At 42.4% G+C, this 15,610-nt stretch overlaps 1 protein-coding gene across 1 annotated transcript in view; it reads left to right on the top strand.

Moving 5' to 3' along the window:
- Positions 1 to 15,610, top strand: part of Gcn5 (Gcn5 acetyltransferase) — a 54,896-nt gene that overhangs the window by 15,541 nt on the left and 23,745 nt on the right. Inside the window, exons 12-15 of the mRNA XM_050189631.3 lie at positions 3,137 to 3,345; positions 6,201 to 6,327; positions 10,530 to 10,640; positions 15,004 to 15,147. Of these exons, the coding sequence (XP_050045588.1) occupies positions 3,137 to 3,345; positions 6,201 to 6,327; positions 10,530 to 10,640; positions 15,004 to 15,147 (591 nt within the window). The remainder of the gene's footprint in view (positions 1 to 3,136; positions 3,346 to 6,200; positions 6,328 to 10,529; positions 10,641 to 15,003; positions 15,148 to 15,610) is intronic.

Consider the following 15,610-nt stretch of genomic DNA (forward strand, 5'->3'; position numbering starts at 1 on the left):
ATTGAGTGTATTGAAAAGCTAATATGAGGCATTGAATTATAATTTAGTGTCCATGATAGAGCTCAGACTAACCCAAAAGCTTTGGATGTTATGTTCGAAACAGTTGCTCACTTTCACATGCTAAGGCAAACCCAATTATAAAACAATACTTAGATTATTGGTCGCTCTTCATTTTTCTTGGGAAGATTCCATTGGAGTAAATAACAGCTAAGGAATGTCCCACATGTTGTGAGCTCGAGGAACCACAAACATAAAGGCTTATGTTGTCCTTTCTCAGCAGTACTATCTGGAGCTCTTTACACTGTAATTCGCAAGAGGCAACATTAGCTTGTCAAGCATTCCACCTGTCCGAGTTCACTGTCTCTAGAAAGAGAGACTTGATTCATAGAGAAGAGGGGAATGGCCACCCAAACTGGTGTGCATTAGCCTGCCACTATGCGGTGGGGAGAGTGAAAGAGAAACTTCAGCAGTGATAAAGAGTGAGGAGCAGAGAAAGAAATGTGTATGTACACCCTTTGTTAAAATATAGGCAGACTGGTGTTCCCGTGCCGTGCCGAGGCACTACAATCGCTGGTGCACGTTTAGGCTTAGATAACTGAGGGTGAAGAGGCAGTCACTGCACCGTATGCTTTATATCTCTTACGCTTCTCAGCTGTCCGATGTTGCTTGTCACAGCACCTTGTTGAAAGAATGTTGCACTGCCACATGACAGCTACAAATGTTTCGCTGATTACACCTGAAGCTGTGAAGCCACAAAGCTTACCTTATTTACAGCAGTAGCTGTTATGGGGTGCTTCCACCTCTTGATTTTTCTGATGATCTGAAACTTGGCCCATTGCACCGTCATCAGTGTTGTCCTTGCGTACTCCTCATTGGCGTTTTTGGTCATCCCTGCCTTTGTTTTCATCGGGCCAGCTATTGCTTTAAAAAGAGATTGCTCTGTGGCTTCTCTGCTCAAAGTGCAAGCAGTAGGACGCTTGTCGAGCTCATGCGGCAGCGCCAGTACAGTGACAGTCTTTTGACCAGGTGCTGAGACAAGTGGCATTGGTGAGCTGAGAAGCGTAAGAGAAAATAATAAAGCAAACGGCATACTTACTACTCAGCGGGCAGTGCGACTCCCTCACCTGCAGGCTCACAGTGGCATGAATGGCTACCTCCTCAATCTCAGTAATCTCGGCCTAAGTGCATGTCAGTGATTTGAGTGCGCCAGAGCTGCCCTATTCTCGCTCCGGGTATGGGCGCGTCAGCCTGAGTATTTTTGACAAAGGCTGTACATCCAAATGACACAGCAGCGCTATTAAAGGCATGTGTCCACTCCTGCCTTACACGTACAGTTAAACTTCTACATAACTTGAATAAAATCAAAGTCTCGATACAACGACGTATTCAACATTTTACAACTTCTTATCCATAGAACAGCATGTATGTTGAACTTTAATATAATGAAGTGTGTTTATACATGATTTCAATATAGTGAAATTTCGCTGCCGCAGCGAAGAAATACCGAGACAATAAATGGAAACTTCAGTGGACGCAGATGGTCGAATAGTTGCGTAAGTTGAAGTACAAGCGACTGCTTGTGAATGCACCTCTCAAATGATGCGTCGCGTGACGAAGAGGGACTGCCAAAGCAGAGCTGTGGAGCAGCGTCATGTTCCGTATAAAACCCAAGCGCGATAAGATCTTATCGCACTCTGCACACTGTATGCTTTGGGTGTGAGTGAAAGTGTGCGAGGGTGAGCCAAGAAGGATGGTGGCTTGACGAGTGCCGTCTTCCCTTGCGAGCAAGGGGAAAGGGAGGGGAAGCATAGTGAGCTGGTGATAACACGATCAAGCGCCCGCAAAGGAGGAAGGGGGAGAGCGGGAAGCAAGTTGGCATACATCTCCTTTTCTGGTGTGGCCATGCCTGTGCATGGCTGTCAGCGCGGCTGAGCGCATATGCAGCTCGTACGCCCTGTTTTAGAGGTAAATTGTGGCATGCGCAAAGAGTGGACGTGCCATCATATGCGTTGTCTTTCCGCGCGGTTAGTACTAAAGGTTGTGTAATCTTCGAGTTTCAAGGACACGTTGAAGCAAGAGTGACAAAGCATTCATTCCCTGCTGTCTGGACTTTTCATGGTAGTGTTTTCCCAGTGTGGATGACACTCAGCCGCAAGAGCGGAGTGTATGTAAAAGCGGGGCTGGCTTTGCTTTGTTCCGCCGATGTGAAGATATCGTCAACATGACATGAAACTGTGGCTTTCGTCGCTGGTTATCACATTCAACAAAATGAAATTTTTTCTGATTGCCTGATAATTCAAAAAATTTTGTGGCCCCTTTTGTGTAGAAATATCCATTGGTGTCTGTAGTTGTGGCATAAAATGTCGAATTTCAATATAAAGAAATTTTAATATAGCTAACCAAATTGCCGATTTTACTGACTTCGTTATATGGAAGTTTAACTGTAGCAGGCATGAGCAGAACATACATACAACACAAGCACTTTCACTTGTGTGCCTCATCTTCAAGCACCCTGATCTCCCTTCTGCTCTAGCTTTTTAGCTTGGACTGACATAGAGTTCACAAGCTAACTTAAGCTAGGCTTGTGCTCATAAGAGGCACACTCGGAGTCAGCATACATGACTTACATAGCTTTTAGTGTCATCCAAATAAGCTTCACTGAGCCAATTGGAAAGCAAGGACCATATAACTCAGTGCAGCCATGACACAACATCCAGAAAAAAAGGAAGGGAACTTAATTCAGAAAGTTGGCCTAGATAGGTACTTGACATTATTGGATAATTCCAGCATTTCTTCTGATCAGCACCCTCCTCCTTGTTTGTTGTAAGTGCTGGAATTATCCAGGAAAGTCAAGGAAGGAAATACACCATACCGTAACTCAGCTTAGTGAGAATGCAGCAAAAAGAAAAAAGAAAAAAAAGAGCCTCTAAGCCCTGCATCAGTCATACCGTTGTCATTTTTGCCCGTTCCGTACTGCCCCTCAGATGTGCCCCCAATGTCCTAGTTCTGAACCATCACGTTTCCTTGGTCGTCCGTTGGCACCTGAGGTGGTGCAACAGGAGTGCACCAAGTTTGAACTCCCCTTCATGTTGCTCTGTAGTATGAAGCCTTACCCTTGTGAATGTGTTATGTGCAGAACAATGCATTCTCAGAGCTGGCAGCACGAGACGAAGCAGCGCGGGCTGAAGAGCGGCGTGGGGTAATTGAGTTCCACTTGGTGGCCAACTCACTGAGCCGGCGGGTGGATCAGCAGTCCCTGGTATGGCTGGTGGGGCTGCAGAATGTCTTCTCTCACCAGCTGCCAAGGATGCCCAAGGAGTACATCACCAGGCTCGTCTTCGACCCGTAAGGAAGCCTTCTAACACTGCTGTTTTCTTATTGAGACTCACACAGTCTAGTGTTGTTTAGCCAACCATAAAAGAAGAATACTAAGGCAAGCTAAAGTGATAGATAAATGTTATGTACAAGTTTTCTATACTAATATCACTTACTGCAAAAGCAGCTTTTGTAACTTATAGTATGGTGGAAGTGTAGAATGATTGGCACCTCCACTGCAAAAGTGTGGTGCTAGTTTTTATGAGGTAACATGTTCTGTTTGTGTTCACTGATTTTAAGTCAACCACTAATAATAAAATATACAGTTGAACCCACTTATAACGATCCCACGTGTAAAGATCTGTCAATTATAACAACCACGTTTCAGTGCATTTACATTTTTCTCGCCTTCCCTGTGGAAACTGCTTCCAGATATAGCGAACATTTTCTAAATTGATGTACTGCTACAACAAACGCTTTGAACCCGGTCATGGTAAAAAGAGGGTACACGCAAGTGCCAAAGCATGGAAGTGCAACCAAACTCTGGGTGCATGGCAGCGCACGCCCTGCTCCAGTCCAACCGCGACAATAATACGCCCTTCGAGATGAGCAAGCGGCTGCCTCGCGCGGATTTCAGAAGCCGCGAAGAAGGTCACACATGGTCACGCATCTTCAAGGCATGCCTCCAAGGTGGAGGGGTGCCGCATACCACATAAACAGCAAGGAGCGGGGCGTGCGCCGGTGCGATATGAGATGACACCAGGGCATCACTTTCATTTCTGTGCAATTGTCCACGCGACACCATGTGCATTACGCCTATTTCAATGATTTGGGACGACCATCTATGTCTTTCCATCATGGGAACGGCCGCTCAAGCGTTCCTGTTGACGCGACTCGAGTTGGTGAGAATGCTGCAGCCATGCAATTTCATAACGGGTCAGCGGTTACTATGCCATTATCAGGTCCTAGTTCGGCAGCGCTTCATTTACCCATTGCCGATTGCTGAAAATGGTTCTCGGTGACGCTTTACCTTTTGAACATCGCATTTTTCGTTCTCCTGAAGCGACACAGATCACGTAATTTTACAGCTCTTGTGTGGCTGATGCGCAGCTGTGGTGTCAAGACCATAACGCCTGGAACTGCAGAATGGCGGCATGCTGCAGTAGTTTTCGAAGTTTAAGCTTCCAGCCAACTAGAAAGCTTCACTCTAGTGTGCAGAATGCAGATTTGTCCCCTTAGTAGTAAACTATGTCACAAGCTTCTGAATAAAAAATGGTGGCTGCACTTGCAGTTTTGAAATGACAGGTGATTGAAACTGGGCAACATTATAAAAGAGCTACATGACACCGCATTTCATTCTTTATATGGACATTTCGAATGGAAGTTTGCAGTGAGGTGTGATAAAGCGCTGGCCACAAAAATGACACTAAAAATCTGGTTTTAGGACCAAAGTGGTCCTAAATTGTAACTGCTACTGCAAGCTTCAGTGCGTCTAATTTTGTAGTGTTTTTAAGGGAGAGTCAATATATAACGAACTGCTGATATAATGACCACTTTTTACGGAACTATCAAGTTCGTCATAGACAGGTTCGACTGAATACAATAAGCATACATAAATAATGATCATGTGAAGGATATCAGTAGAAGCTCGTTAATACGATCACAATTCATGCAATTGTTCAGTGCCAACATTCGTGATCAAGAACACAAAAAATTATCTAATACAGTTATGATTTTTTATTTACCATTTAATGTGTTCCTGGAAAACAAGATCTTTCAGCAGCACTGTTTAGTACATTGCTAAAGTGCGATCGCATCATACGTTTTCCGGCCGCTAGATACCATGTGAACAAGAAAAGGAGTGAGGCAAGTGCGATCGAGAGCAGTAGGCACAAGCCACAGAAGCTTCCCTGTAGTACTAGCCCTCCCACATTACGTGAAAATGCCAGCACGCACTCGATTTTCTTTTCCAGTAAGAGGAAATCTCTCACGGGTTGTTGCAAGTCGCATTCGCAGTTATCACCGCCAGCTTATTTCGATAAGCATCATCACCTATCTGATTCACAGTGCTTGTGGCATAGTGCCATTCAAAGTGTACTGCACACTTTTAACACGTCCACCGCGGCACCACTTTTTGAAGTCTCGATTCCTGTGTGTTGTGGCCCACTGGTAGGCTAAATTTGAAAAAAGGGGGTACCAGCAAAACACAAAGGACGCGCACACAAGGAAAAGGCGTTAGACATGGACGGACGCTGGACTTTCAACTGTACTTTATTGAAATTTACATTGCCACACATAACCTCCGACGCATGTGTATCTTCAGCTCCTCCGAAGACATGTGCATAGATAACACCTTGAAGATACATTACCGTGTGAAAACAGCCGATGCATATGCAACTTCTACTCCTCCCAAGACCTGTGTATGAATGTCAATTTTTGAATAATCATATTTTACCTACTCGATAGGTAAGCACATTCCTTGTCTGTTAAACATAAAGATGTATCACTGACACAAATTTCTTTCTCATTTCCATTGTGAAAAGCTTCTTAAGATTTCGCGAATTTTTCCGCTCAGTGGGAATAACTGCACTTTTCCGCACATGCACAGTGGGAATAACTGTCTTGACCCACTGGTGACCCATGTTGCAGTGAACACGTTAATAATGGACAATAACCCAAATGCGCCGCTGTTCCCTGCTGCAGGTAGCACAATGCGAGCGTCATGTTTCGCTCTGGTGACATCATGTTCTGGTGTCGCCCTAGCTTGATAACAGAGGTGTTAAAAATATGATCTGTGCAATGACTGAATTTTGAATATTAGTTATCATGAACATGAAGTTTGGAAACCTGCTTGCCAAAACACTGATCATCTCTGTTTTCACTAGGAAGCATCGCACGCTTGCTTTGGTGAAGGAAGGCCGAGTCATTGGAGGTATTTGTTTTCGAATGTTTCCGGGGCAAGGCTTCACGGAAATCGTCTTCTGTGCTGTCACCTCCAATGAACAAGTCAAGGTATTCTTTCGGAATTCACTCACAGCAACTGCATGGTGCATGTGAACAGGAACAATATAATATGCCATTGGTTAAAAAATGGACCACTTGCAGGTAGTGCACAAATTTCTGTGATGTGCATTTATGTGTTTCATCACTGCTTTGTTTATTCAGGTGCCTATCACTGTCGAACTCTCTAAGCCGAGAGCATCATTGAAACTTCTGTTTTAAATTAATATGACGCTGAAAATGATATGGGGCTGACTATTCTCGTTTTAAGAAATAAATAAGGAGCATCCAGAATCAGAATCAGTTTTATTCATATCAAAAATGGGGATAATTACAGCATAAGTATATACAGAAGGAGGTCCCGTAGTTAGAAACTCAAATGGGACCTCCTGTGCATGATGACTAGATTTAATAATACAAATAACAATGGCAACATATAAAATTTACTAAACGTTTTAGGAGACAAGGCATAAATGAACAGAAAAGCAGCAGGTGAATGTATTAAACAATAACAATGCTTCGGATTAGTCAACAAAAGAAACTAAAAAAATAGCTTAAGAAGAAAAAAAAGTAAAAAAAAAAAATTCGGGAGACAAATAGAGAAACAATGTTAAAGTTAATAATACAACTCATACTATACTCAAATGGGAAAGTCGGAGGAAACTAAAAGAAAATGCTTAAGTTCTGTATGAAATCTGTGAGCTTTGAACAATTTTAAAGGGAATGGTAATGTGTTCCACAGAGATAAAGCTGAAAATTGTAATGACTGCTTACCATAGTTGGTACGAATGAAGGGTAAAATGAAGTTCATATTTCCTGCAAATCTAGTATTATTTATATTAGTAAGGGATGCCTTTGGCATGATGGTTACTGGAATATTATTGTTTAATGCCCTGAAAATAAATATGGCCAGGTTATATTTAACAAGGTCAATCACATTCAAGGTATTATGTGCATGTAACAGCTGATTTACGCTAATGCTACGAGGTGAAAATGTTATTAGTCGTATAGCTCGATTCTGAATGACTTGCAACGAAGTTAGGTGAATGTTATAAGTTTTTCCCCGTGATTAAATGTTATAGTTAACATGAGAATGAACAAAAGCATAATAAAGTGACGTGAGAGTAGAAAATGAGAAATATGACCGTGCTGTGATTAAAACGCGTATTTCGTATGACATTTTATTTTTCACATTAGCTATGTGAACGTGCAATTAAAATGGCGATCAAATTCCACACCTAAATAGGTACAATGATCAACTGCAGTGATTAGGTGATTGTCGATGGAAATAGACTGAAGGAGCTCAGGTGATCGCTGATGTGAGGCAAAGACGACAAAATGGGTCTTACTATGGTTAATTTGCAGCTTGTTAAGTTCCCACCATGTGGAAATTTTCACGAAATCTTCGTTTAGCTCACATGTTAGCGTTGATATACAATTGTTAGAACTAAATATGGTAGTATCGTCAGCGTACAGAATACACTTAGATGAGGAGAGGCAAGTAGGCAGATCATTATTGTAAGTTAGGAAAAGTAGAGGACCTAATATGGACCCCTGTGGTACACCAATGTTAGTAGTAGTTTCTTTAGAGTAGTACATAGAAATGTTAACGGCCTGTTTTCTATCTTGTAAGTAACTGCGGATTAGAAGTAGAGGCGGACCAGTTATTCCAATGGCTTCAAGTTTAGCACAAAGAATTGTGTGATTAATTCTGTCGAAGGCCTTGGATAGGTCAACGAATATCGTGGCTGCAAATTTACCTTCATCAATTGCTTTTTTGAGATAATCAGTAAGAGATATAAGTGCTAGGTTAGTTGAACAGCCAGAACGAAAGCCAAACTGAAAAGGGGAAAGAATACTAAATTTATCTAATTATTTTGTTAGACGCTTTTCAATAAGTTTTTCGATAACTTTATTAAAACATGGAAGAACGCAAATGGGTCTATAATTCTGTGTAAGCGTGCGATCACCTTTTTTGAAAACGGGAATGATTTGTCCGTGTTTGAGTTCACGTGAAAAAACACCGGTTTTAAAAATCAGGTTAATGGTAGCTGAGAGGACATCAGCGATATGTTGCGCGATCATTTTAATGTGGTAAGCGTTAATATTATCTAGACCAGCACTAGTGGCTTTAAGGGTTCTAATTACTAAAATTACTTCATCATGTGTTGTTGGAAAAAGAAAAGATGAATGAGGTAAGCATTTAAAGGACATGTTACAGCATGAAGCAGAATCAGAAGTGTTATTGAAGAAAGCATCACAAAAGGCATTTGTGATATCAAGCGGATTAATGTATTCCATGTCATTGTGAATGATTCTCGAAATGACATTCTGAGAGTTACGGTTTAAAAAGGTGTTAACTATTTCCCACTTGTTCCTAGTGTTATTACCACATTCTAGGATTTTTTTTTCATTATAATTTCTCTTCGCACTTCTCAGCTGTGCAGAAAGAGAGTTAGAAATTTTTTTGTAATGGGCAAGTAGTTTAGTATTGAAAGGTTGCTTCTTTGTTTCTTTATACAAATTTTCACTAGACCGCATTGCTTTCAGAAGGCTATCTGTAAGCCATGAATTTTGTGGTGATGATACCTTTTTCTGCATTTTATTTTATGAGAGTGGGAGTTGAAATGCGATGAAAGTGTGGTTAAAAACTGCGAAAAAGCTTTTTGAGGTTCATTAGATGATACAACTTCCAATCAGTCAGTTTTAGTTACGCTAGCAAGGAACATCTCTTTGTCAAGTACAACTCTGTAGAATGACGTGTTAGATAAGGCTGCGTGATTGCGCAGGCCTAGAACGATAGGATAGGGATCGGTAATATTGGTGGGAACAATGCCAGCATCAGGTGTATCTGTTAAGTTCAATAATGCGTGATCAATTAAGGTGCCATCAGCAATGTTAGGACGAGTAGAGAGAGAAATTAAACATTCATATCCAAAACTATGGAAGATGCTTGAATAACTAGAAGAATTAGATGAATTGGTATCTATGAGGTTAATGTTGATATCGCCCATGATTATTGCGTTACAATTAGCGCAGGATATTTTTTCCATGGTTTGATCAAGTGCACTACAGAAGTCAGTAACTAAAGAAGAAGGTGAGCGATAAATGCAGCCAAACAAAGTTCTTGTTGCCTATACTGAAGACGAGGGAATCAAATTCAACAAACACAGATTCACACAAGTCAGGCTGTCGTTTATATAGAATGTTAGATTAGACAAATATAGCTGAACCGCCGTGATTACTCGTCTCTCTGTGAGAATACTCAGAAGTGTACGAGTTAAAGCAGAGTAGGTCCTTGTCATCATTACTAAGCCAGGTTTCAGACACACATATTATTGAAAAGGTGTGAAGTGTTGAAAACAGGTGCTGAAAATCATCAAAATGCTTGCGGAGACTTCTAGCATTGAATTGAATAATTGAATGGTAGTCGCGCGACATGAATTTATTCAGTGCAGATGTTGACAGGTAAGAATGCATGGTGAATGGTAATGACATTTAAGAGTCAGAATACAGGCAGTTGAAAACGGAAAGGTCAGACTCATCAGCAATGCGACAAACATGGCTTTCATTTGTCGTTCTAGCCTTAATCTGACAATTATCCGTCCACAAGTGCTTCCAGTTGTTGGCTTTTTTAGCACCAGTGCTTTGGAAAAGAGTGCCTTATTTTGTGGTTTCAAGTGGTCATTAACAAATATGGGAAAGTTGTTGTCATATTTGCCGATGTCATTCAGGCAGAGCATTGTATAGAAGGGCATTGTATAGAAAATGCCTTGTTACCTTGTATATAGGAAGCATAACCAAGGGCCTAGAAGGACAGAAATGTTATTTTGAAATGGCAGAAAGGCGACATTCATAAATGAGAGAACAGAATGGAAGAGGTGTTTGTGTGTGCTTGATCTGTACTGTCATTTACATTTGCTTCATGCCATTCTAAACGTACAATACTCGGGGTCTCTGCCATAGTAATCACAAAACAAGAAAAAAGGTTCAAGCTTTTCTTTTTATAGGTGTGCTGCACCACAGTAACTTACCATGTCTTTAAGACACATTACATGTGCTGTGCGACGTATGCTTCTGTGGACACTTCAGCATGTTTTGCTGGGAAGTAGCACTGCCTTTTCATGCGAAGCAATGGATAAGGCCTTCGCTTATGGCTGTTTTTAGACGGCAGACATTTTACATTTGTGTGTCACCCTTTCTTTCATGTATAGGGTTATGGAACACACCTGATGAACCACCTCAAGGATTACCACGTCAAGCAGAACATCCTCCACTTCTTGACGTTTGCAGATGAGTTTGCCATCGGCTATTTCAAGAAGCAGGTTTGTTTGCAAGCCATTGTGGATATTGGTTTAGGAAACTCCAAAGTGCAAGTAGAGTTGTAACTCAGTTTAACGAAGCGATGACCACGCTCGAATTATTTCGTTAAATCGGGAAGTTCGGAAAATCGAGTAAGGCATTTTTTAAAAAGGTCCTTCAATATCTAAATTCGTCACGTACATAGTGACACCCGAGAGGTACCGTAGCATTGTGTTTGCTGCTAATCCACGCATGCGCGTGTAAAAAGTTTGCGGGGATGACCCAACTACCGCCGCCTCTAGCTCCATCTGGTACGTAAGAACGCTAGTGACTGCTGAGTCCATTGTTTCGTGCATGGTTGTGGTGTGCAGCCTCATCAAAATAAAGCCAGGGCCGTGACCAGGGTGGCTACATTTTTTAACGCGATAGCGTTAGTGTGCTTGCTAACAAAAAAAAAAGAACCATCTGTGTCAAAATTAAAAGGAAATCAGAGCTTTTCTTACTCATTTATTTCTGGAAAAGCTTCGTTAAAGCTTAATGCAAGCTAGTTTTGTTAATTCGGGTTGATGACAACATAGAACTTTATGGGTACTTGCCGGGGAATGGAAGTTTCTTCGTTAGGTTGGGAACTCTGTAAAATAGGGTTTCATTGGGGTTGAATTTTAACTGTACTGTGCTTACCCAAATCTAACGTGTACAATTTACTGAGAAAATAGGTCTGAAAATTGGCTGTGTGTTACGAACGAATATAAAAGCAAAACCACGTTTGCAGCATCGGTAGCGGCCTACTGTGGGAGCTCTCTGACGCAGCGTGATCACCACCACAGGATGGTGATGAAGCATGTTTTTATGAAGGTTGCTGTGGGTCATGCTGTGGCTTCATATTGTGCTCGAATACGATCTGGAATGGTATTCTCAGTCAGTCGCCTTCGGAGGTGCTATCACTTTTGCGAGATTTTCGTGACTCGGCACTGGATATGTCCGCATATAAGGCTGCCAGCGTTTCTATCACCGTGCCAAGCTTGCTATCTGTGCACAGCACCAGGAATGCTGTCGGCTGCGTACTTCAGCTTTTCCGATGCAGTCATTTAAAATCTCTTGAAAGTAATAGTAGTATCTTTAGGAATACTGCCCCTGTTTGCTTGATATCTGGGGTGAATGAAGGGCAAATGGCTATGATAAAGCACTGCTTTTATAATGGAAGCGCATTAAAAAAAAAGAATAGTTCCCTTCTGTGGAGGTAAATTCTGCGAGTCTTGTTTTTTCTTATTGTGAACATGGCGGGCATGCTATATTTTTCTCTTAATATAATCTGGGCATTTCACATTCAGGTGCACCTTTATTTCCATAATTTAGCTCCCTAAATTTGGATGACTGTTAGATTTGGGGATGTGTTACAGTCAGGTAAATTCGGCAGTACAATAAAGATTATGTATGATAACGCGGGATAGATTGCATGCTAGCATGCATTCTGGCTTATTTCTACAATTCGTGCTCTCCGATTATAGTGAGTTTGGCAGTTTGCAGAAAGATCACATTCGTAGAATGGCTTATTACCCATGTGTTTATCCACAGTCACAAGAGGGCTGTAATGCACATCCTGTGAAATAGATTATTGTCTGTTTTGAGGCCATTCATAATTAGTACTATGTGCCCTCCTATCATAAATGTAAAGGTGTAAGGTAAATTGTGAATCAATTTCTGCTATTTTGTACAATATTAACGTCTGATTGACAGAGTGCTAGGCTTTCTCTTTTTTTTTTTTCAATAAGGTTGCTCCATTCTTGCTGTTATAAAATTTATGCTTGTGCAAGAAAATTCTCCTTGAAATGTGAACATTGTGTACATTTGTCTTGAAGCAGCACATTATTACAATGTGTTTGTCATTTTTTTTTCATGGAACAAAAGGCTTAAAATTTTATGATTAAACTATCAATGGCAGTACACAAAGCACCTGAATGTCGCTTATATTATCAAAAGTGCACATCAACGTTATATAGCTTGAAAACACAGCTAACTGTATTACCAAACAAGTTGAATGGGTCACAGGAAGATAGCAACTTGAATTGATCAACAGTGACCCTCCCGCAGTAGCCCAGTGTCCATGAATCTCGAGTTTGCCTGTTTGCATCCAGCCACTACGGTCGCATTTCGATGGGAGCGGAATGCAAAAGCGCTCGTGTGTATCGTGGTTTGGGTGCATGTTAAAAACCCCAGGCGGTCAAAATTAATCCGGAGCCCCCCACTACGGCATGCTTCGTAATCAGATCCAAGTTTTGGCACGTAAAACCCCAGAATTTAATTAATCACTTGTGGACAAACAAGGGAAGCATTGTCCTGGAGCCAACATTTAGACAAGAAGACTTGTGCTATAAACACGAGCATGAAAAATGAACAGGATGTTACGTTTCGCCTACAACGCGCGGTAATGCCGGCGCGGATGCAACGGACGCCGGGGCTTCGTTCAAAGCGGCGGACATTTTGGCCCGTTCGACGCCACCGCAACGCCTCCCCGCCAAGCGTGTCCAGGCTTGTTTCAGTGCCACGTGTCTTCGTGTGTGCGTGTGTGTGTGTGTGCCCACGCTTGTCAAAGCGCGGCAGCCGGGGAGCGGAGCTCCCCAAGTGAGGACCCAGGAGGTCTGTCCGTCGGCGGGTTGGCGATGCGTCACTACACTCGGCTCAACATGTCTCTCGGCTCGACCGTGCTCCGCCGTCGCGTGGGCTCATGCTCCGCCGTCGCGTGGGCTCCGTGCTCCGCCGTCGCGTGGGCTCCGTGCTCCGCCGTCGCGTGGGCTCATCCCGTGACCTTCCTTCTGGCCCGCGACGCCGAGAGTATAAGAGCAGCTGCCCCCGGACGCCAGGAGAGAGGCTCCGATTTGTTCTGTTGAGTTACGTGCTCTCCCGTCTCTCCACTTCGGTCGACCTGACCGGCCGCTCTTTTTCGATGTTAGAATAAACAAGTTGTTCTGTTACCAGTCTACTCATGCTTTGCCGGGACCTTCGGATGCTTCTAGTGCCCCAGGCCGCCAGGCCAACGCTACCCTTGGGGCTTGCGACCCATTTGCAATAACGGGCGTCAGCACCGAGTCCCCAACAAGGAGCATTCATATTAATTTTTTGCCAGGAAAGTTAGAACAAGTCGCTTTGTAAACATTTTGACAGAATTATTTGTATGGTAGGGCTAATTAAGAAGGGAACGTCTCCACTCGAAAGGTGGCTTTTATTAAATCCAGTTTGCTGGAACCAGCTAGGCTCCTTCCTCGATTGAACAATGTATGGTGCATCATTTTAGGAGCTCTTAATACAGTAGAACCCCATTGACACGTTCTTCAAGGGACCGTTGAAAACTACTGTAAGAGCTGAGAAAATGTTAACAGTGGCGAAGGCCCCAAATCAGCACAGCAATGTCACAAATAGCTGTGACCAGCCACCAGTACAGTTTAAGGGACCCGTATTATGTTCAGTGACAGCGGCCTCTTTTCACTCTTAACATGTGTCACCGCATAAAATGACTGTATAGCGGCAAAGCTGACTTTAGGAAACAGGCAGAAACCATAATCGTGTCGAGGCATGCTTATAGGGACTGATGATCGCGTACTTCCATCACTTGGGGGCAGGACCATGGGCGAGAATTGACAGGCTTAACCCTGAGTATACATTTATCATCTTCGTAGCAATGTACGGGAGCGAATTTGCCACAGTACCCCCAAATTTACGTGATTGCTGTGTTCAAACCCAACTTAAGATGAGAGAACATTACAGAATGGCAACATATCAAATCTGAATGTAGTACATAAGGGTCAATGGGCTTTATGTCAGGATTGCAAAAAATGCAACATAGCTGCTGGGAAAACGTAGCAGTGAGAAATGTATCAAAAGGGTTACACTGTAATAGGGGGAGGGGAATGGAGAGAGAGTTTCACTTGGGGTGATAAACATGTTTTCTAGTATGCTTGACCGATTGATGGGGGGAGGGGGTAAACTTGTTTTCTAGTACGCTTGACTGATGGGGATGCATGCATTTTTGCTGATGACAAAGAGGAAAGAAGAAGGTGCTGCAACACGTCAGGTTTAATAAGGCTCAGGCTTCCCTATTTCACTGTTGCTTGATGATGTTTATACCAACAGGATAATATATGAGAGAAAAATAGAAAAGTTGACTGAAACTAGATAAAGTATGCCAAATTTTTAAGAATAATGCTGAAAAAATGCAATACCGAATTGTGCAATTCTTTTTTTTTTCTTCCACAGAAGGTTGCTTGGTCGTTATTGTTATGCCCAAGCATTCCAAGATGGCAATTTGTTCTTTGTAGCATGACTACACTGACTGTGAAAAGACAGCGTTTGGAATTTGTCAGCATGTGTCCTTGCTCTCTGTATCCTCAGGGTTTCTCCAAGGACATCAAGCTGCCCAAATCTGTGTACACGGGGTACATCAAGGACTATGAGGGGGCCACTCTTATGGGTTGCGAGCTGGATGAGCGCATATCCTACACAGCCTTCAGCCACGTTATCCGCAAGCAGAAGGAGGTAAGTAATGTTCTTCCTGAACTAGTGCTGCCTTTAAAATGCTTGCACAGCTGTCCTCTTTTAAATGATATCTAAGTACACCTTCATTATATTTTGACCACATTTTATTGTCGCCAACTTTGTCATTATACGTTAAAAATGTTCTATTTCAAGGTCACATCATTTGGACCAATTCTGTATGTCCGGTCATGGCTGAATGAATACCAGTTGACATCATTTCTTCTAATGTGCATTTAATTTAATTAAGATGAAGTGAACAGTATGTTGAATTTATTCATGTCTTTTCTGTGCTGCCCAGAATTGGCAGTCTGGAAGTTGTAAACAAATACATATGGTATGTTTCACGCTCAACTTCAGAGGCACGTCTAGGAAATATAACATAATCTCATGATTTTGTGGCTCACATTGTCCTAATTTCTGATGTTAATATTGCACTGTTGTGAAGGCATAGCAGGTAGGCATG

Source organism: Dermacentor andersoni, chromosome 2, assembly GCF_023375885.2.
Source record: "Dermacentor andersoni chromosome 2, qqDerAnde1_hic_scaffold, whole genome shotgun sequence".
NCBI lineage: Eukaryota > Metazoa > Arthropoda > Arachnida > Ixodida > Ixodidae > Dermacentor > Dermacentor andersoni.